At 48.3% G+C, this 22,873-nt stretch overlaps 1 protein-coding gene across 1 annotated transcript in view; it reads right to left on the bottom strand.

Moving 5' to 3' along the window:
• Lgr6 (leucine rich repeat containing G protein-coupled receptor 6) overlaps positions 1 to 22,873 on the bottom strand; it is a 117,890-nt gene that overhangs the window by 30,130 nt on the left and 64,887 nt on the right. Inside the window, exons 5-6 of the mRNA XM_038349768.1 lie at positions 8,955 to 9,170; positions 3,648 to 3,719 (exon numbers count right to left, since the gene is read on the bottom strand). Coding sequence (XP_038205696.1) covers positions 3,648 to 3,719; positions 8,955 to 9,170 — 288 coding nt within the window. The remainder of the gene's footprint in view (positions 1 to 3,647; positions 3,720 to 8,954; positions 9,171 to 22,873) is intronic.

Below are 22,873 nucleotides of genomic sequence, written 5' to 3'. Positions count from 1 at the left end.
TTTTGTTAACTCAGAACTTTGAACACTGTCGGAAGTCAAGCTAGCATAGCGCCTGTGTTCCCCAAACTTGAAATCCCAAGGACTGACTAATGTGCCTTGGCACCTGGTTCCACGGAGAATCTGCCTGAAAGTGTTTTTCATCTGCATTTCTTTTATATCTCAACTATATACCTAGGGAGGTCTGGATCTGATCTGCCCTGAGGGTACCAGTGCCTTTTCTGATATAACAAGGAAAGAGGACACGCTACTTTAGAGGAAGGGTTAGACCATCTCTGATTTGGAGTTTCCCCAAAGTGGTGGTCACCCTCACCATGGGAGATCCAAGGCCTGTGGATACAGGACAGAGAAAGGCTGATCTGCCTGTGGCTGAAGCTTCTTGGCAAGGTTTGGAATGGTGACAACCATATTGGGAGAGGCATCCCCTCTGGCAATGCCAGGCTCCCCAGAGTGCAGTATGGTTTGTTGTTAAGAGCTGTGGGATTCTGCCCAGCAGCAGAGTAGGTATAACAGTCCCACCTGAGACTCTCCCCAAAGCTTCTTCAGAATAAAGAGAGTGTGGCGCATGACTGGTTTGCCCATTTTCTGTTTGGTTTTGTTTGAGACAAAGTCTTGTGCAGCACAGGCTAGCCTTGAACTCCTGAGCACCCCGCCTCGACCTTCTGAGTGCCAGGGTGACAAGCATGTACCCTACCACCACATCCAGCTGTGGTAGCCTCTTGTACCAGCAAAGAAAGCAGGGCTCCCAGTAGCGCTTTTGCTGACCCAGTCTACAGAAGCAGAACTGGCAGTCTGGCCTTCATTGCTGAGAGTCTGAGAGAGGCAGGGTTACACAGGTGCCTTTTGTGGGGCACATCTCTGCTGTGCCGCTCTGAGGAGAGCGGTCTGCGTGGAGAGAGGATGGCAGAGGACGTGAGCTGTGTTGTGCATGCTGCATGTGCCTAGTTTGGGAGCCTGTGTGGCCACGCATGTACGTGCCCGCACCTGGCCCCTCCTCCCAGGTGGTAGAGCTGGGGGCTGCTCTCCCTCTGAAGAGAAGGTTGCAGAGGAGCCAAACCACAGCTTGAGCCAAACCACAGCCTGGGCTGTGGGGGTTTGATCTTCCCTCTGCTGCCAGAGATGAGAGAGGTCTAAGTGGCAGAGATTTACAGGGCCTGAGGGAGAAGTACCCTTCCAGCGAGAAGTACACATGAAAGCGCCCGAGTAATAGTTAAGGCTGCTGAGTGCGCCAATTATGCAACAATTAAAAGACTTGACTATCATTTCTTTCCCCTTTCATTCTCCCAGCCGCTCCCCCTCCTCCACATCTGCCTTCCCCTGCAGGCTCCCCGAGAAAATGCTCTGGGGAACAGAAGAGAAAGAACACCCCCCCTTTATAATTGGAGATCAAAAGTTGGAAGAAGGGTTTGCTTTTTGAGGGTGGGAGGAAACGGGGTGTCGTAGACATGAAACCTCAGACGAAGGGCTGAGGAAGGAAGCGGGAGAGGAGGGCATGGTTCTCTATATCTGTCAGTCTCTGCAACAACTTTATATAACCCAGTGACATTACGTTGTAGATTAGAAAACTGAGACACTCTAGTAGGCAAATGGCTGAATTCACACAGCCGAGAGAACTGGCATTATGGGCTTCAGGCTGCTTGCTGCCAGGGGTAACCACTGGGCTTTTTTGTCTCCATACTGTAAAGACTGGAGGATTTTTTTCTCATCTCTTGGTCTTGGCTTTCCCATCTGCAAGGTGGGCATAGCCTGGGGGCCTTGTGTGTTGATGCCAAGGCAGATGAAAGAGAGAGTGGGTGCTTAGCGGCAGGCCTGCTCTATAATTCAGCCAGCAGCAGCTGCGCCAAATGCCCCGCACAGTGAGACAGTGGCTAATTGAGAAAGAGTTAGGCAGTGTGCCCCAAAAGTGAAGAAACAGCTGCTTGTTGGCTTTTTTGAGGTGCCAATCCACACCCAGTATCTATGCCCCCATCCTCATCTGGTTTCCCAGCAGAGCTAAACAGCCCCACATTCCAGGGTAGACGGTGGTGCACTCTTTCCTGCCCTGGTGTTGAATTGAGACTCCCAGCACTACCCCAGAGCTGAGCTTCTCTAGGGAGTCTCCGAAAACCTAGCACACAGTAGGTTCACCCAATTCACATTTGACCAGGTGATAGGATAACAAGGCATTCTCCTGAGGACTTCTATTTTCTCGTTAACACCTTGGTGTGCTCTGTGCACAGTTGGGATGGTAACCCCGGGAGAAACCATCATCTGGGAGGAACTATGCAGCCTTCCTGGAAATGAACTTTCTCTTATGAAGACGTAGAGGGCTAGGTTGGCCTGTTCTCATTGTCAGGCCATCAGTGACAGCTATGGAGAAGGTGCACATAGTCTAGTGCCTGAGCCCAGGCTGGGACACGCTGCCCTGCACCACACTCCTTGGTATACAGTTGGCGAAACGGCCTGGAAACCAGGAGAGCTGAGTCCTGCTCTGTCATTTCTCCTGCTGCACATGGAGCACAAGAAAGCAGCAGCCGTGTTCCTAGGAACCATCCCCACAGGAAATAAGATGTGACCTAGGTATGAGTCTCTCATCTGTTTCCCCACAGAACCACAGATTCTGTAGCCAAGGCCTCTTGGGGTAGACTTTACACTGTGGTTTCCCCCACCCCGGCATGTTGCTTCCCAGTCACAGTACATCTTCCAGAATTTTATCCTCTGCTGCTCTGGCCTCCTAAGACTCCCTCACCTCAGGAGCAATGTGGGGGAAGGGAGTTGAAAATGGGGGCTTGCTTATAACTGGAGAAGGAGCTTCAAGAGGAACTGTGATCAACTCCTGATGTCATAAGCCTTTCCTCACCCTCAGTGGCTCAGCTTGTGGTGACCTGGAGCCCTTCTCTCCCAGAGCCCTCAACCCCATGTCCTGTACCGGGTGGCTGTGGCAGCCAGTTCCCTCAGGGGAGCTGAAGACCCCAGCTGGCATGCCCAGTCACTCTTGCAGAGCCTGGCTGATTGTTTGCACAGTGGGGCCCACTCAGCCCGCTCTGCAGGGGCTGGCGGACCTCCAGCGGAAGTGATGGGAGGACTTGGGTGCATTCTGACCTTAACTGAATTCCTGGATGATGATGTGTGAATAATATGGCTTTTTAAGAGTCAACAGCTTGGGTGCTTTTTATAGGCGGGCTGAGGTGCTGAATGGGCCATCTCCCCATTAATCACTTAGCTAGTTAGATCAGCTGGCAAGCAGTCCCGACATCATTCTGTGGTATTCCTCTCCCTTCTTTCAGCAGACACCGGTAAGCAGACATCAAAACTGCCATCAAGCCAGTCCCAGCCCTACCCCCAACCTCCTAGTCTCTGAGATTCATGTCCTAGTTCCTCTGAATCCTGCTAGCTTTTTCATTTCTGTGCGTTGATGTCTCCGCTGGCAGGGGCCCTGCATTCCCACTTCCTGAGCCACTCGGAACCCCCACAGATCCCCTTGTACCCACCTGACAGGAGAAGGAATTTATACTGAGCCACATCTCGGAGAAAAGTCTCAGGAGGGGCACGTGGATGAGAAGCCTGGGGTCAGATCATACCCTGCTGGCCCTTCCTAAGCCCTCCCCCCGCCCGGGGTCACAGGTGTCATCCCCAAGCGGGCTAGGACTTCCGCGGGGTCTCCCACTCACAGTGTCTCCAGATTGTGCAGCCCCTCGAAGCTGTGGGTCCCCACATGCTGGATGTGGTTGTTATGCAGATGCCTGTGTGGGAAGGAGAGACACGTCAGTATGTGCGGCATGACCTCAGGGCCAGCCAGGGCAGAGGAGTGTCCACAGCAGCAGGAGTAGCAAAGTGGAGGCAGAAGCACAGAATGCCCTCGTGGTTTCACCCCTTTCCTCGGGGGACAAGCTAATCAGCCATAACCATTCCTGAAGCCACAATGGCCAAGACTATGGGTTAGATATCTTTTGCCTTCCTAGCAAAGGAACTGGGAAGAGGAAAGCCCAGGCCAAGGCTACAGCAAGCTCTGACTAAGCACTGGGAGAGAGGCCTGATGTCATAGGGGCTCACATCTGAGGCTTCTTCTCCGGCCCTGCTCCGTAGGACCCAGCCAGCCTGACTCAGTGGCCAGACGTTCATAGAGGAGCCAGCAGCAAACCACTGCAGACAACATATAATTAAAGGCTAAGCTTTCTTACAACCGGAGAGAGCTGTGGTCATGCTGAGAGAACAGGGAGGTTGGTGAGGCTGAGGCAGCAAGGAAGGCCTGGCAGAGGCAGAGGTGGCGATCCTCCGCAGGGCCTTGACAGGCGATCTGCATGGGCAGAGGGAAGGGATTCCAGGCAGAGACAGGAGGCGGGAAGGGGCATGGGCTGTCTGTCTGTGCAGGCCGTGGCAGGAATGGCAGTGAGTAGATAGAGGGAAGTTTGGGAGAGATTCCCAAGGTAAAGAGTTCACTGAAAGGAAGACGAATTGCCTTCTGCCCACGTGTGATTGATCAAAAACAATCAAACCAAAATCCACGACACCTGAAGTCTCAAAAAAGTCAAGAAAGGCACACAATCTTGGGTAGATCCACTGAAGACCTGCGGCCAAACAGTTTGGAAGTCTTCGTCAGTCCTTACTCCAGAGAATAAGCGGATGAGAAAACAAAATCTGAGATTGTTCCCTAAAAAAAAATAAACCCTAGCTTGTGAGGACTAATCATGCAAGTTCTTGTTTTTCTTCCCTACTCTGTCCTTCAAAAGGAGCAGGTGAGAGAAAAAGAAAAACCAAGGCTTGAGGCTACTCATGGAGTAGGAGACTGGAGGTGCCAGCCCAGGGTATTCAGCAGAGGGAGTGACTGCCACACTTAATACACTGGAGCAGAGGAAGCAGCGTAGGTAGTCTACCCACAACTGGCTACCACCTCTCGCCCACCCCACTGGAGTACAGAAAGTGGGACAGAACCTGCCTACTTCTATGGGTTTAACCCACACACTACAGCTCGAAGGGGACAGCCAAGCTGGCCTAGAGATGATTGTTGGCCCAGAGCTTCGTGAGCGTGCCAGAGAAAAGAAGAGTGCCGGTGACCGAGGAAGGAAAGGCTTGTAAGGGACAGCAGAGTTCCAAGTCCTGAAGAAAACACAGTCAATGCCAGGTGTGGTGGTGAAAACATGGAATCCTAGCACTTTGGAAGTAGAGGCAGGAGGATTAGGAGTTTAAAGTTATCCTTGGCTACATAGTGAGTTGGAGGCTAGCCTGGATTACATGGTTCCCTGTCTCAAAAAAAAAAAAGTACAATGAATGAATGAAGAATAGAAGGAAACTGATCACAATTACCGTCTGCTACAAAACAACCCAAGTGACACTTCAAAGACAAAAAAATTTAAATGAAAGGAAAAATTATATTGTAGGTTAAATTAGTAAAGCTAAGGGCCCCAAATTCATTATTAGTATATATGACACATAATATATATGAGCTAATCAATCTGAAACAAGGAACAGAGTGTGCAGTGGTGAGAGCTGACTTGTATCAGAAAGAAAACTGTACATGGCACTGGAAAGAGGACTCGGTGGTGAACAGAACATGCCCGTTCTTATAGAGGACTGCGAAACTATCCCCATCACCCACACTGGGCAGCTCAAAACCACCTGCAACTCCAGTCTAAGGGGATCTGATGCCCTCTTCTGGCTTCTGTGAGCACTGCATGCACGTGAGGCACATAACATAAAGAAAGGTGGACACAATCAGGGTGGGCATGGCAGAGGGGAACAAAGGTTAAAATAGTTAAAAATCAAGCAACGTGGGGGTATGTCAGTAACTGAGTTCTCTTAAGGAATCCCGAACATGAAACCGAAGATACGATAATACAAAAAATTCTCTTGAAGAAAGAACAGTCTGCCCCTCAAAGGCACCCATTGTTCCGGGAAAATTAGATGCAGAACTTTCTACACTGTGGCATATTTGAGTTACGCTGTTAAAGTTCAAGAATTTACAAACATCTTTAGGCAGAAAAGGGAAATCACTTATGAGGGGTAAAAAGCAGGCTGGCTGGCAAAGATGTTGCTGAGCTGTGAGGGCATTCAACCAAAGCCATCCAGCTAGGTGGGGAGGGCCGCCAGTCTTGTGAGGCGCTGGTCTCCCATCCCCCACCTGCTTCACCAGATCCTAGTAAGGAAGACAGACCCTTCCCCCAATTCAGGAATCTTCTGGAAAACAACCCTTGCCTTCTGAGAATAAGTTCTCTTCTCTTACCAAGGCTTTTTAATTTTTCCTATTTCCTTCACTCCTCTATCTTGACTGTCACCAAATGCCATGCTATCGGCTTCCCAGCACCTCTCTTCTTCCCCATTCAGTTCTGGTACAGACCATCTCAGCTTTCTAGATCTTTAGCTGCAGGCCTCTCCCGGTCTCCTTTCTGTTGAACTATCCAGTCAGCTCTAGAATCCTGACACCTCTAGTAGCCCAGCCAGGGACCTATGCTTGGTCTTGCAAGATTATATACCAGACATTACTAAAGACATTCTGCGTTGTGTTCTTACTACCAATGTGGAAAGAGTTTGTACATGTCTGAGTAACACCAGAGTGTGGGCTTTGTTGGAGGGCGCCTCGTCTCTCCCATCACACTGGCCTGCATGTATCTCCTGAAAGGCCCCCACCCACTCCTTGCATTTTTCTGTTTTGTTGTTTTGAGTCACGATCTCATTATAAAACCCACACTGGTCTCTGACTTGCCATCCTCCTGCCGCAGCCTTCCAGGCTGTGGAATTACAGGCACAGGCACACATCACATAGCCTATCCCTTGGTTTTAACTAACTTTTTTCTTGCTTCCTCTTGTGGTTATCCTTCCATATCTGCCTCCTGGGCTTCCCCACAGCGTCTCTCCAAGCCCCAGGACAGCATCCTCCAGTCTTCTTTCCCCTTCAACATCACCTCTCACTCAAAAGTTTTCCCTTCTCACGCTGATGAAAGAGAAGATACTCCCTGCGCCAAGGGACCTGGTCTGTTTCAGGTTTGCTCCTCCGTACAAGTGTTCCTCCTTTAGTCCCTTGTCCCTCAATGGGACCCCACACCTTGTAGACCTATATTAGGCTTGAATTTCACGCCAGCTTCCTAACTTCCAACCAAGTCACCCATGACTCCTTTTCAGCTTGGTCTTCCACCCTGTGAAGACCTCTGAGATAGATCAATTCTTCCTTCAACAAGCTCCTTACAGTTGCACCCGCCCACTCATCTTTTCTGCTGCCTTCCCAAAATGAACTTTGAAACACCAGAGCCTCAGAACTAATTTTTCTGTCTCTGGTCTCCATGTGTTCCCATCTGTCCTTTACTTTAGCCAGCCTAAAAGATCCACTTTTAATGGTTGCTTGAAAACCTGCAAGACTCCCTCCACAACTGGCAAATAAAGGTCATCGTCTGTCCCCAAAGCTACCTGTTCAGCCTTCCCTCCTCCACCCCACCCTCTGTACAAGGGCTCTGCTACAGCTGGACAGCCCCCCATTCACCCACAGCTCACAGTGCCTGGCTGCTCCTCCACGCCTTTAATGTTCTAGTTCTCTTTGCTTGTCCAACCCATTATCTCTCCATGTCCAGCCCCAATCCTGCCTCCCCTGTGATGTGTTCTTCTTACCCACCCATAGTTGTGTGGCCTCCCGCACTGCTCCTGTGCTATGAATCTGTCTTTACCACCTAAGCTATAGCAGTAAAAGTCATATAACTGCTTTGTCTTTCCTCATAGGGGAAACTAGACTGTAAGCCCCTCCAGACCAGCAGTTCTGTCTCATCCTTCTGTGACCTTTAGCGCACACACACACACACACACACACGCACGCACACACACACACAGACACACACACACGCACACACACACACACACGCACACACACACAGACACACACGCACACACACACACGCACACACACACACAGACACACACGCGCACACACACACAGACACACACACACACACAAGTTCTGTTGCCCATGTAGCAGGGACTCATCAAAAAGTTCTCATTTTTCTAGTCGTCTTCTCTGTCACAAAGACTCGACCCCATTCCCATGTGAGGTCACAGGGACATCACCAAAGCTAAAACCAACCCCACTGACTCCCAGAAGGGTGGAAGGTATGGCCATTCTAGTGGAAGGAAGTACAAATGGGACATTTGTGTTCACTTTCTAAGTTCCTGGGACAGAACAATAGACAAATAAATCACTACCCGCAGCTTCGTCTCTCACATGGAACTAAGCATCATCCATTCACGCTGACCTAGAAAACCACACCAGATTTCCAAGAACAAAGGAGGCAATGCTGCCATTTAGCGGAGTCACTAACATATATGTTCCTGCAACAATTAGTATGTAACCCAGAGCAATTACACATGACCTCCAAGCCCTTAGTAATTAGACTATGAACTTACCAATCATTCATAGCAATTAGCTAGAAGCTAATTTGCACTGTAAAGTTCCCACTAGGAAGGCAGAGTTAACCCCAGCCCCTATCCCTGCCAGGGATGCTATCTCCCAGGTAATTACCCTGCTGGGGCTTTGACATCTAATTACATGTGATGGCCTTTCCTGCTTCTGTAGGCCTGCAAAATTAGATGGATTTATTCCATCCCTATGCCAAAGCATATAACTGCATCTTAGATTGTCGAATGTGGTGTGAATTACTTAAAAAAAAACCACCCTCGATTTATATTCCAATTAGTTTGAGATGGTTATTATTATACTTGTACAGTGAGAAAATAAAAGGACAAAAATATTTCTGCTTTCTAATTATAATGATGCTTTGTCCCTGTGGTGACCTTCAGAATACTTCTCTGGGCTTAATGTCACCTGGCTCTGAGATCATCCTATGGAGTCAACAAGTGATGGTCATATTCATAATCTACAGAGCAGAAACTGAAACGAGAAGGCTTGACAACATTCAGAGAAGAGCAAAGCTCCTGGCCCAGCTGGAGGGAACATGCAGCCTCCCACCCCCACTGGCGGTGGGGACGCCAACAGCACTCACAGCACCACCAGACTGGTGAGGTTCTGGAAGGCATAGTCAGGGATGCGGTGGATGTGGTTGAGAGCCAGGGTCATGGCCTGAAGGGCAGGCAGGTTGTTGAGGGCTTTGACAGGGATCTCGGTGAGTGCATTGTCATCCAGCCAGAGGTGGCGGAGAGAGGACAGCCCCTCAAAGCTCCTCTCGGGGACCAGGGAGATGAGGTTGGCATCCAGGCGCCTGGTGGAAGGAAAAGAGGATGGAGAAGGATCAGTCCGATGTAGGGTGCAGATCAAGCTTTAGGATGAGCCGGGCTTGGAAAGCCAGGTGTCCAATAGGCACTCTGAAGGACCACTCGTCATGTACCCCACCTTTTCAAGTTCCCGTATTCCAACCCACAATTCTTGATCCTTTATGACGTTTCTTTTTATGACCCCAACTGCTCCTCCCAGAGCCAACACAGAAGCCATCGCCCATCTGTGATGACTAGTATTTCCCCTGCATCCTTAGCTCCCTGCCCTGAGGATACCATTTCCCCAACCCTGCCCACCCCAAGGATATATAATGGACTTGCCCCCTGCACTGGTAGAAGGAAGATCTCCACCTTCTAGACAGAGGCAAAGAAAAATGCCTCCCCGAGGATGTCCACCATTCTCTGTGATCCATCTCTAGCACCACCCGCTCCTTAAACCCTCAAAGGGGCAAACACTATCTAAGAGACAGGGAGCTGGGACCCCTCTAGTCTGACAGGGCTGAACTTTGCCCTCTTCAACTGCCTGCCTAATGGGTAAATTTTCAGAGCCATGGATGCTGCCTTCCCCGTACAGGTGATGCTGCCTTCCCCGTACAGGTGATGCTGCCTTCCCCGTACAGGTGATGCTGCCTTCCCCGTACAGGTGATGCTGCTTTCCCCGTACAGGTGATGCTGCCTTCCCCGTACAGGTGATGCTGCCTTCCCCGTACAGGTGATGCTGCCTTCCCCGTACAGGTGATGCTGCCTTCCCCGTACAGGTGATGCTGCCTTCCCTGAAGTGAAAGCAACTCTGCAGTGATGACCAAGACATCACCAGACGTCACTGTTTTCCTTTATGAGAACTTGTCATATGCCAGGTACAAAGCCAGGTCCAAGTAGGTGACCTGTGTCCTCTCAAAATGATCACAAGATGTGTCAGACTAGTCCACTTTACAGGGATTGGGCTGCTAAGTCACTCAGCTTGTGAGTCAGAGACATGAGATTTGAACCCTAGTTTGCTGACACTTTAATCCATGTGCCTCCCCATTGTGTGAGGCTGGCACCCCAGGCACATCAAGGGAGGTGAGAACCTGCTCACCTACTTAAGGAGACAGGAAATGGGACAGGATATGTGTGTGTGTGTGTGTGTGTGTGTGTGTGTGTGTGTGTGTGTTGGGGGTGCCTAGAATGGATGGAAGTCACATAATAATAATGATGATGATGATAATTAATAATAATAATAATAATAATAATAATAATAGAGCCGGGTGGTGGCACACGCCTTTAATCCCAGCACTCAGGAGGCAGAAGCAGGTGGATGGATCTCTGTGAGTTCGAGGCCAGCCTGGTCTATAAGAGCTAGTTCCAGGACAGGTTCCAAAGCTACAAAGAAACCCTGTCTGGTAAAACCACAAAAAAATGTCAAATTTTGGGGCTGGAGAGATGGCTCAGTGGTTAAGAGCACTGGCTGCTCTTGCAGAAGACCCAGGTTCAATTTCCAGCACCCACACGGCAGCTCACAACTGCTGGAACTTCAGTTCCAGGGAATCCGACACCCTCATACAGACATATATGCAGTCAAAACACCTATGCACATAAAAAATAAAATGTCTAAAAATCCGAATAATAATAATAATAATACAACTTGTTTTGCATTTGTTTATGTATTTATTTGTATGTTTGTGGGCACATGTGTGGAGGTCGGAGGACAGCTTTCAGGAGTCAGTTCGCTCCTCCCACCATGTAGCTCTCAGGGATCCACCTCAGGAGACTGAACTCGGGCCATCAGGCTTGGCAGCAAGCATCCTTACCCACTGAGGCACCTTGCCAACTCCAGGAAGTCATTTCTCTGTGAACGGTTTGTGTGAACACCCAGTGTGCCTACACACATGCCTTGCACGCTTCCATGTGTGCACCAGAGTCCTGGCCAGTTCAGCTCCCACGTTTTGTGCAACCCCCAGGCTGGAGAGCTTGGGTAAGTCCACGACAACCAGGCTAGTCATTTAGTATTCAGAGACTTTATGTTTCAACCTCATTTAGACAGGGTTCCTTTTCATCACCTCCCCAGGAAGGACAGATGTCAGGAGCCTTCAGGCCTCCTCCTCCTCAGGCAGAAAGCCAGGATGCCTCCACAGGTCACCCATCTCCCAGAGTATTACGGCAAAGCTGTTCTAGGCCTTGGGAGAACAGGTGTTTGTAACCCTGTTCCTTAAACTTGGGAACAGGGAAACGCCAAAGTGGGAAATCAAACAACTTGGCAAGCCGAGAAAAATAGGGCAAGAACATGGAAATGATCATTCTAGTCTGCATTCCTGTTTGGGTGGTGAGGGAAACCACACATTCCACCCATGCCAGCAGGGCTCTGTGATGCAGCAGACCCAGTACCAATCATGTTGGGTATGGTGAATTCAGACACATGCTGCCAGTTGGGTATGGTGGTTCACATCTGAAATACAAACACCTAGAGACAGAGGCAAGAGGAACAAGAATTCAAGGCCAGCCTAGGTTACATAATGAGTTCAAGGCAAGCTTGGGCTTCAAAGTGAGACCCTGTCTCACAAACAACAATAACAGCATATATGCTATCCAAAAATATTTTTTGAACTTTTTTTTAAAAGATTTAGTTATACAATGTTCTGCCTGCATGTATGCCTGAAGGCCGGAAGAGGGCACCAGATCTCATTTTGGATGGGTGTGAGCCACCACGTGGGTGCTGGGAATCGAACTCAGGTCCTCTGGAAGAGCAGTCAGTGCTCTTAACCTCTGAGCCACCTCTCTAATCCTGCTATCCAAAAATTTTAATTTCATGTAAATGAAAAAAATAGCAAAAAATTGTCCCATGAAGCATTTAAAACCATGCCTAGTAAAATTTAAATATCAGATAAAGGAAGAATAACTTTTTAGTGTAAGTGTGTCACTGACTGGCAAGATTATTTATGGGGGCATAGGGATGGTGCAGTAGTTAAAAGCACATCCTGCTCTTGAAGAGGGGCTGAGTTTGGGTCCCCTACCCCATGTCAGGCAGCTCACAACGGTCTGCACGTCCAGCTTTAAAGGGATCTGATGACTCTAGTCACTGTAGGCACTAACACACACACATGCACCCACACAAGTCACACACACACACACACACACACACACACACACGTGTCATCTAAAAATGAAATAAATCTTTATTAATTTTGGATTTATTTATGTGTGTGAGTGTTTTGCCTGCATGTATGTAAGTGGATTCCATGCATGCCTGGTGCCCATGGAGGTCAGAAGAGGGCGTCGGGTCCCCTAGCTTTGGAGTGAGGGATGGTTGTGAACCATGTGGATTCTGGGAACTAAACCTGGGTCCTCTTCAAGAGTAACATGTACTTTCAACTTCTGAGCCCCAATATGATAAATCTGGAAAAATATTGAGTTTTATCTGGCAATTCTGATCCTGTATGGAGAGTGGGGGATTAACTGTTGGATGCAGCCTCGCATCCTCTCTTTTTAGCCTGTGTGTGGCACTGGTATCCTCTGTTGTTCCTCCCTCCCCGTTTTCTTCTGTCCATTTAACAGATAGCCTATCTAGGGGTGCTCTGGGGACCCCAGGGAGAAACAGGTCACTTGGCAACCTTAGGTCTTGGAGGCTTTGACTGTTAAGGATAAGACACGGTGTTGTGTTCAAGTGACTCAAGGCATCCAGAGGTGTGGAGGAGATGGCCCCAGAGAAGCACAGCAAACTGACCCTAATCTCTCCCCTCTTTCCCCTCTTCTCCCCCCCACCCCCCGACCCGCCCTGCCCAGGATCGCCTGAGACTTGCATGGTCTGCACTCTGCTGCAGAGAAATCTCTCCCACCCTTTCCTCACCTGATTCCCTCATAAGATGGGCACTTTGTGCAGAAACCCTCCCAGCCACTTTGGGGCAGGGTTCAGGCTCCTCTGGGGTGCCTAGTCCTCTGGGGTAGGGCATCTAGGAGTGAAAGTGGGTATTTGGGGACTCCTGTACAGCCAGTAGAACCTGCCTCTGGGGACTAAGAACTTTCAGAGCTGCTCCTGCCCGCCCGCCCGCAGGTGGGAGAGCCAACCCCGACTCTGGTTTGGCAGGCGGAAGAGAGCAATTATACCAATTAAGCGCTGGAATAAAATCAACAGCGCGCCTCTCCCCCACGTGGGCCTGGCCCCTCCAGTGCTTTCTGATTAGAATTCTTCCCTGCGGTGATAGGGCAGGCCAGTTGGGTCTTGTCTGGGCTTTGGGGAAACGTTTAACATCTCCAGGGCCTGCCGCTCTTCCTACTCCTCAGCCTCCTGCTGAGGTAGAGGCAACAGACTGGGGAAGAGGATCTAGCTCCAGGACTTCTCTGGCACAAGGGGCAAGGCCACAACCAAAGGGAGTAGAGGATCTAATAGGGAAAAGGTTGTAGCTGAAGAATTCCAGATTAGACACCGGGAAACAGTTCACAAAGGGTAGCTCCAACTGTGTAAACTCCGAACCACATTATATGGGTGCCCGAAGGATGCTGGCCTCTCTCATGTCACACCAGGATCTTATAAACCCTATCAAGGGAAATGCCACATGGAGCATCATCAAGTCTGGAACTCGAATTCAGTGCTTCTTTCTGCTCTACGAGTCTGACTCCCCCAAAATGATGAGAGGGTTTTGGGATGTGGCTGGTTGTAGAGCAACCTAGCATGTACAAAACCCCGGGGTTCAGTCCCCAGCACCACGTAAAACTTGTGGTAGGGCACACCTGTAATCCCAGTGTTCTGGAAGTGTAAGCAGGAAGTCAGTTCAAGTTCATTCTCAGCTACATAGTTTGAGGTCAGCTTGGGTTACAAGAGACCTTGTCTCAAGTAAACAAAAGGAGGTGGGTAGATAGGTGGATGGATGGGTGGATGGATGGATGGATGGATGGATGGATGGACAGACAGATAATAGACAGACAGGCAGACAGACAGATAACAAAAAGTGTGACAAGAAGGCCAAGATGTGTCTCTCAGCTGTAGGAAACCAGAGCTTTTACAGACACAAGGGAGTAGATAGATATAAGGGAACCTTTCTGGAACTTTCCTCTATGGGCCTCTAGCTGACACATGAAATCTCCAGAGATTCTTAATAGGTTTATTAATTTTTAAAAAATGTCTATGAGGGTTTTGCTTGCATGCATGCATGTTTGTCATGTGTAGACAATGTCCACAGGGGTCAGAAGAGGGCATCAGATCCCCTGGAACTGGAGTTGTGGGTGACTGTGAACCACCACGTAGATGTTAGGAACTGGACCTGAGTCCTCTACAAGAGCAGCAGGGCTCTTAACCACTAAGCCATCTTTCCAGCCCCTGCCAGGAATTCCTTTAAGAGGGGCAGGAGCCTTAGAAGCTCCAGGTTTGGTATCTGACACTTGTTCTTAATTTCTGAGTCCACACTGGTTGGAATCTAAAAGCCAGCTGGCCCCGGGGAGACTGGGAAGACAGCTGAGAAGCTGGACTAGCATCCATCTCTTTTGTCCTGCTCAGTTTGATTACGATTTAGGTCTCCTCTCCATCTAAACCACATGATGTGACAGAATGCAGCAAATACCGGACAGGGTCTCTGAGAGCAGAGAGAGGCTGCGAAGTAGAATTCAGGAGGGAAAGTGGTTTGAAGGAGGCTTCCCATAGCTTGGCACATCTGGAGAGAGCTAGGCCTTTACGACATGGCCCCTTCATTGAAAGAAAGCCCTTCTGCCATTCCTAGGACTCTGATTGGTCCTTGCTCTCATTGATCCACCAGTTTTTTTGTTTTTGTTTTTTGTTTTTTGTTTGTGTTTGTTTGAGAAAGAAAGGGACGGAGGTTCTATTTCAGACATTTGAGTTCAGAGAGGGGACCCTTAGCCAACAACTATCAGTGACCAAACTCTGGCCACTCAGACTGGCAGACTTCTCTGCTCTAACGCCTAGCCTGACCTGGCTGACTCTTCTCTCTTTGAAGTCATCCGCCACTCTGACTCTCCAGGCCAGCTGCATGATTTCCAAGACCCAATGCAAAATGAGTAAGCAAGTGACATCCTTGTTGAACAATCACGAAGAATTTCAAGGTGATACTGAGGATGCTGAGTCGTGCGTGGCATTCTCAGCACTTGGGAGGCAGAAATAAGGCTGAAGGTATTGGACCAGCCCAGACTACATAGTGAGCTCCAGCCAGCCTGGGATATGAGGGCACAGAGGGCGCAGACCCCCAACCACCACCATCAAAAATAAATAAATAAGTAAAAAGGTAAAAACAGCACTAAACTTGACTGAAAACTTCCCCAGGAATTGTGGGTCTTTCTGTTCTCGTTTCCTAATTGGAACTGTGAAGAGGAGAAAAAAAATAGGAGAGAGCCCTTGACGACAAGGAAGGTTCAAGGGATTGTTGATTGTTCGGGGGCAGACCCAGGCCTAGATTTTCATCTCTAACCCTATCTCCAGCTCAAGAGGGGCACAGACTGAGCTTCAGTGGTGAGCAGGAGAAGAGAGGGAGGAGGGGAAATGGAGTGGAGGATCTTTAGGCTCTGATGACGGGAGGACGGGGAAAAGAGAGTTGGGGCAGGCACTATGGAAATGGTTATTCTGTGGGGAAAATATTCTCCATAGGAGCCGTTGGTTGCCTGGAGGGACCAACAGCCCTGACCAAAGCCTGCCAGGGAAGGTAAGGGTTCCAGGAGAAGCAGGCCGGCACCTGCAAAGCAGCAAGGAGGAGCCCCAGGCCTCCACAGGCAGCAGGGCCCCTGGCTCCCGCCCCAGCACTAGCCTCTGTACCAGTTGCCAGCTTCTGTACAGAGGCCACAGGGCTCCCATGGTATGGGTGTGGGTTCTCTGTGCATGGCATGCCCTGGCCCGGCTTGGCATAAGGACTGTCTATCTGGGGACTAAGACTGTACCTGACTCAGGCAGCTTAGGCGCGGGTACTTGAGTGTCTTTGCCTCCAATACTGACGCTACTCCAAGGCTTTTCTGTCAGGAAGACCTCCATAAAGCTCCACTGCCCTGGGTATCCCTGCTCCCTATCTGGTTGCCTCAAATGCCCCTCATTACAGACAGCATCCAACCAATGGATTAAGCTCAACAATCCTTTTATGCCAGTGTTGTCTGTGCTGCGCTCAGTTCTGCGAATCTACTCCAAGGGACACATGATCTCCCCACCACAGAAATTCTGAGTCTATTCACTCTATGATTTACTAAGGCTATATAGGCCTGGCTAACGTGCAGTGAGAACGAGCTGACTGGCAGGTGTAACAAGCAATGTGCACATACGATCCCACTTAATCTTTACCCCAGTCCTTTGCATCCAGTGAGAGAGGCTCAGGGAGGGGAAGCCATTGGTCCTATTCCAAAGCCTCTGGCTTTAAATCCATAGCTACATGTTCTTTGATCTAGCTTGTAGAAAACACTCCTGGAGTCAGAGCCAGGGTCCAATCTTTTCTTCCCCCGTGAGAAATCCAGGAAGGTCTCACAGTGGAGGTGGCATTTGAACCAGCTCCCGAGGTAGCGCTAGGGATTTTCTGAAGGTGCAATGTTAGAGAAAGAGCCCGAGAGGCAGCAAGGACAGCAGGAGCAAATGCCCCCAGCAGGAAGGCACTTCGGGAAGAGTCAAGGTTTGCGGGTGTGTGAGCCAAAGCCAAAGCCAGAGAGGAGGTGGCAGAAGCAAGAAAGGGCGGGTGGCGGCGGCTCACATGCTGGCGTGGAGAAAGATTACCCAAGATGTGATGTTAACCCTGGGCTGGGGACAGGTGGTGGAAAAGCCCACCCTGGCCTCAGTAAGAGCCTCTTATTTCTGTCCAAGGAAAGAGCTGGGTAACCCTTGAAGCAGAGCCCTTCTGTGCAATCCAGGCTGCTGGCAAGTCTTCCCCTTGTGCAGGTGTGAGCACCCGAGCTTGTCCTGCAAGGCCCTACCTGATGTTTCAGCTCAGGAGGGCAGTCCCAGTGCAGGCCCTCGGGGAGTGACGCTTAGAGTCTTTTCCAAATAAAGACCAGGCAGAATATTGGTTCTAGAAATAGTAACCAAGCCTAGAACATGTGATAGGACTCCACACCCAGAAAGTTCCCATCCAACATCTTCCCTGTGCCAGGTACCAATGCACATGCAATCTAGGCAATGAGAAATTCCCTAGACCCTCCCTTCTACACCCTGATGACTGAGTGTTCCTGGTGTTTAGGGAAAAACTGTCGGATAGAACATTCTGTGGCCGGGAGGTGGTGGCACAAGCCTTTAATCCCAGCACCCAGGAGGCAAAGGCAGCAGATCTCTGTGAGTTCAAGGCCAGCCTGGTCTACAAGAGCTAGTTCTAGGACAGGCACCAAAGCTACAGAGAAACCTTGTCTCAAAAAACCAAAAATAAAATAAAATAAAATAAAAAAGAACATTCTGTGACCAGGGAAATGGTGATGTCTATCACAGTAGCCACGAGGCACTTGGGGCTGTTGACTTCAAATCTGAGTCACATTACCAACACATCAGTGTTTGTTTTATTTGATTTTCATTGACAACTAAAGCTGGTGGTGGCTGTCAGACTGGACAGCTCTGTGTGACATATCAGAGTTCCAGGGACAGATGAGATTTGGTTCTTGCTCTTTTGAAACTCATAGTACATAAGTGAACACACAGGCAACTGGTTGTGAGACAGTGTAAGTGTGCCCACATCCTGGAGTGGACAGGGTGCGTCTAAAGAGGGGACAATGTGATCGGTGTGATATTAGGACAGGGAAGCCAGGCCAAGCTTCCCAAGAGAAGTGAGAGGGTGACATTCACAGTGAATCTTGAGGACAACTGAAGCCCCTTCAGGTAAAAGGGGGACAGTGTCCGGCAGTGGGAGGATGTAGAGCCGTCTGGCCAGAGGCCTCCAGGGGATAGGAGAACACCCGTTGTGTGAAGAGGAGCAGAAGCTGCTGGGTGAGGCAGAGGGAGGAGTCACAAGAAGAGGGAGAGGCGGCCAGAAGGAGAATGTGCTGGTCTTGGGGGTGCGGTGTACCTGCTTTTTAACCATAGGGACCAGAAAGGCTGAAGCTAGGAATGCAGCCCAGGAGGTGACTGCTGGGGTCTTGTTTCTTTGAGACACAGAACTCTGTGATTTCCAGTACATTCCTTTCTTCTCCCTAGGTTCAGCTTCTTCACCTGGACAGGGTAAGCCCAAGAAGAAGGGTTCTTGGGGCTGTACCCCACAAGGAGCCTAAGCCTTCTTAGGACAAAATCTGTCCCCCGTGTCCCAGACAGACGCTTGTTGAGCAGACCAGCTTACAAGTGTATGACGCGACGCTGAGGCTCAACGTGGATAACTGAATCCACAGAAAGCCTGAGAGAGCTTGGGAAAGAATAGAGTAAAGCATGTTTTCTCGGTAGCAGCTATTTCTCAGGTTTGGCTTTGCTTGCTAGAGGTAAGCAAGTGCTCTCATCTAAGAGAGGCTTCCTGACTCAGCTTTAGCTGCAAAAACCTGCAGCTGTTTTAGGAGGTCCTACCACAAAACACTTAAATGGTTTTGATGAAAAGCTGACTTCATGCTTTTCGGTTTTCAGCTGTAGCAGGAAAAAAGTTGTGCTGTTTTAAAATGCCGGCTTTCTGGGCTGTCCTGCCAGGGCAAACTCTGACTCAGGCAGGCAGTCCGACAGAGTGTGGTCTGTGAGCAGAATGCTGCAGCTTGCTTGCAGGCAGGGACCTTGAACCGCCACAGAGTTGTGGTGATAAACATGGCTACAGCCTGTACCTCTGCCAGAGGCTGGAAAGCTAAGGAATGGGCTGGATCCAGCTGCCATAGTCATGGCTTTAATCCTACCTATATTGCTTGGTAAATTAAAGACTCGTGTGGCCAGAAAAAGAGAGATATACAGTAAAGAGAGATTCAAAGACAAAGAAAACCTCTAAATGGTTTACAGTGAGTTAAAAATACATGCAGGCTAAAAGTTAAAGTTCTTACAGTTTAAAAAAAGAGAAAGAAAGAAAGAAAGAAAGAAAGAAAGAAAGAAAGAAAGAAAGAAAGAAAGAAAAAGGAAGTAGTTTGTTGTGGTGGTACACATCTTTAATCCCAACACTCGGGAGACAGAGATTGACCTCTGTGACTTCAAGGTGTGGTAGCACACGCCTTTAATCCCAGTGCCTGGGAGGCAGAGACAGACAGATTTCTGAGAGTTCAAGGACAGCCTGGTCTACAGAGTTATTCCAGGACTAAGATATACAGAGAACCTGTCTCAAAAAGTAAAAGTAAAAGTAAACAAAATAGAGGTTAAGTAAAGCCACATAAAGATGGAAAATACACAGAGAATCTTGATACTATATGCTATTGTGCTCTCTTTGAACTGTTTGAATGCTGAGGAAGAAGCAACAGCTGCTAAAAGATATTTGTTTATAAATGCTGCTGAACTAATCCAAGATAGATATTTTGAAAATACCTTGACTTCAGAATTTGGATCTAAGGATATGATACTTTGGAAAAGAGATTCTTTTATTTTTACAGAAAATGAGACTCATTGGATTGCTTCTATCCCAATATGGTATGATAGACCACGCCCTCCTGAAAGGTTGCTGTGAACAACTTCAGAAAATTACTTCACCCAACTGATGACTGAGATGAACCTGGCACACAGGTTACACCATGAAAAATCTGATTAACAGCGTCCCCATTCAGCAGGAAGCAGTTTGGAGAGAAATAACTGCGCCCATGTTCCCAAATATTGTTTATAAATGTTCTTTTACATTTAAAGGGGGATATGATATATATATGAATAATTTGCATTGGTATGGATTTTAAGGTCAATTTTGTTATATGTATATGTATTTTTGATACTGATTAAGGTATTGTGATTGTGTAGTTCATTTTAAAAATGTAATGTATAGTTAAGAAATATAGGTTGTTAATGGATAATCATCGATAATAGTAAAGCTTATAGTCATGTTAGATTTTCTAGATATATAGAGATATATTTCAGTTAGATAGACATTCTTCATATCTTTCAAAGACTACAGAATATTCCACTTAAATGTTTTAATAACTTAAGGCTTTTCATGACAATGAGACACGTCTGCTCCTGGCAGCACCAATCTACTTCAAGAAGATGATGGGCATCAAAAAGGATCCTTATGGAGTTTGATAGCCACTTGGGCAAGAAACTGCTCTTGCCTGGACTGTTGGCATAAACTGGACACAAAGAACCCACAGAAAGAGGACTGCTGAACTTGCCTAAAGGTGAGATGATCTTTCAGGGTTCCTCATACATGAAAGAGTCTGTGAGACATTGTGCAGGACACAGCAGATACTGACTGAACTGCCTTTGGAATTTCCTGCATCATGGAAATGTCTGCTGGAAACTATGGGCCTGAAGGCCAAAGATGGATGCCCCAATGGTACAGAGGAACTTTGGGTGACTGTCCAGGCAGCAAGATGTCTCTGTGATTTCTAGAGTTTTGGAAGTAGCTTACTTCTTGTTCACCTAGGTAATATTATATCCTTCTGGAGTCTTTGATGGAGTTGAAGAATAGATAGATAGTTATAGTTTTCCTTAGTTATGATAAAAGATAAAGTAGATATAAATATTGTAACTGTAATTCTTGATAACTGTTTTGTTATATGTAATTTTACTATGTTAAAGTGAAAGCTTTTCTTTTTGTTTAAACAGAAAAGGGGGAAATGATGTAGGTGTGTCTTCTATCTATCTGATGATTTCATTGGATAATTAATAAAGAAACTGCCTGGCCCATCTGATAGACCGGCCCTTAGGTGGGTGGAGTAGACAGAACAGGAAGAAGGAAGTGAGGTAGATGGCTCAGTCAGATGCCACGCCTCTCTTAAATTAGGCAGACTGCCCTGCCTCTCCTCAGGGAGAGAGATGCAATGAAGCCAGCCACCAGGCCAGACATGTTGAATCTTTCCGGGTAAGACACCATTCATGGTGTTACATAGATTATTAGATATGGGTTAGTCAAGATGTGAGTAAGAGGCTGAAAATAATGGGCCAGGCAGTGTTTAAAAGAATACAGTTTCCGTGTAATTATTTTGGGGCATAAGCTAGCCGGCAGCCAGGAGCAGGGCAAGGGGAAAAGCAGGCCTGCCCAAAGCCCACACTACACACACACACACACACACACACACACACACACACCCCATCCTCTAAGCATCTCAAGATGACTGAAGTCCTACCATTTGGACAGTATTCTCTTTTTACAGAGTAGAATCTGCCTGCTATTGTTTTAAGAACCTGGCAAGTATTACTTGGTACTCTTTTCGTGGAGAACAGCCTTTTGAGCGAAGTTTTTGAAAATGAGGTCAGACATGGAATGAAGGGAAGCCAGAGACCCAGGAAGCTGGGAAGGATGTCAGTCAATGTGGGAGAAGATGAAGACCAACTTTGGATCTCCAAGTGTCTTTACCTCACCACTTACTTTGATTTTTTTCTCTACTATACTGGAAAAGCCCTAGGATGAGGAACCATATTACCTCATTCCCTGAACCTTTCCAAAGTGGATTGGGATGGGGGCTACTGGAGATTGAAGGCAGGGCCTTGAACAGGCTAGCCAAGTGCTCTACCACTTATGGCCTTTGCCACCAAGTATGTGCTCTTTATTGATCAAGTTCAGCACTGGGGCTGAGTACCAAAGACTACCCAGGTAGAGCATCTACCTTCCGTGTGTAGTTCCCTGGGTTCCATCTCTAGCAATGCAAGAAAGGGAAGTTAGGAGCACTTCCAGCACCATCCAGAGAACTGCTTGTTAAAAAGGGACCAGAGTTGCTGGGTGGTGGTGGTTCACGCCTTTAATCCCAGCACTCGGGAGGAGGCAGGGGGATCTCTGTGAGTTCGAGGTCAGCCTGGTCTACAAGAGCTAGTTCCAGAACAGGCTCCAAAAAGCTACAGAGAAATCCTGCCTTGAAAAACCAAAAAAATAAAAAAATAAAAACAAAAAAAAGAAGAAAGAAAGAAAGAAAGAAAGAAAGAAAGAAAGAAAGAAAGAAAGAAAAGAAAAGAAAAGAAAAAGAAAGGGACCAGAGTCATATCATAGAAACGAGAGCTGAAAGTGTCTGAAGGACCAAGTGACTTGGCCAAAGTCACAGACTAAAGATATGGCAGAAACAAGAAGATGGCAGGCTGTGTCTGAGTCTATTGTCCTTGTGCTCTCTCCCTTTCCCCAGCTCCTGTTGCTGGCAGGATCTCGGGAAAAGCTTGGGTTCCAAGAGCCATTCCTTGAAGACACCCAACATTTGAGTCCCCTCCCATGGCTCCCAGCCATGACCTCCACATCTGGAACCTAACTTAGGACCTCACAGAGAGCACACTCATGTAGAAGCATCCTCAGACTAAACTCTGGAGATCTGGAGTCTGAGCATTCATAGAGGGTGGGTCTCAGGGTGACAGGGACTGAAGAGCAGAGAGGGGGCCATCTGAGCCACCAGGAACTTGGGGTGAGAATCTGCAGAGAATGGGGTGAGTGGAGGTAAAAGGAGCCCTGTGTGTCTGAGTGTCTGTGTGTTCCCAGCAGTGACTGCAGGAGCAGGGAGGTCTTGGGGTGGAGATCCCTTTCCGCTCCCTTGCCCCACACAAGGAAGGGCTGACTCTGTCGAGTAGAGGGATTTCATCAGTTCTGATTTATGTCACCTAGCGAGATGCCTTCCCTCTTACTGTCAGCCTTCCAATAGATCAAAAGTAGGATATTAACAATTCCAACTCATTCTCCAAGCCATGCTAATGCTCAAGCCACTCTTCCCCTCCATCTGTCAGGAGAATAGATGGGTGTGCAAG

This window comes from Arvicola amphibius, chromosome 12, assembly GCF_903992535.2.
Source record: "Arvicola amphibius chromosome 12, mArvAmp1.2, whole genome shotgun sequence".
Lineage (NCBI taxonomy): Eukaryota > Metazoa > Chordata > Mammalia > Rodentia > Cricetidae > Arvicola > Arvicola amphibius.
The sequence above is the reverse complement of the archived record's forward strand: the minus strand, read 5'-3'. Positions and strand labels throughout refer to the sequence as shown.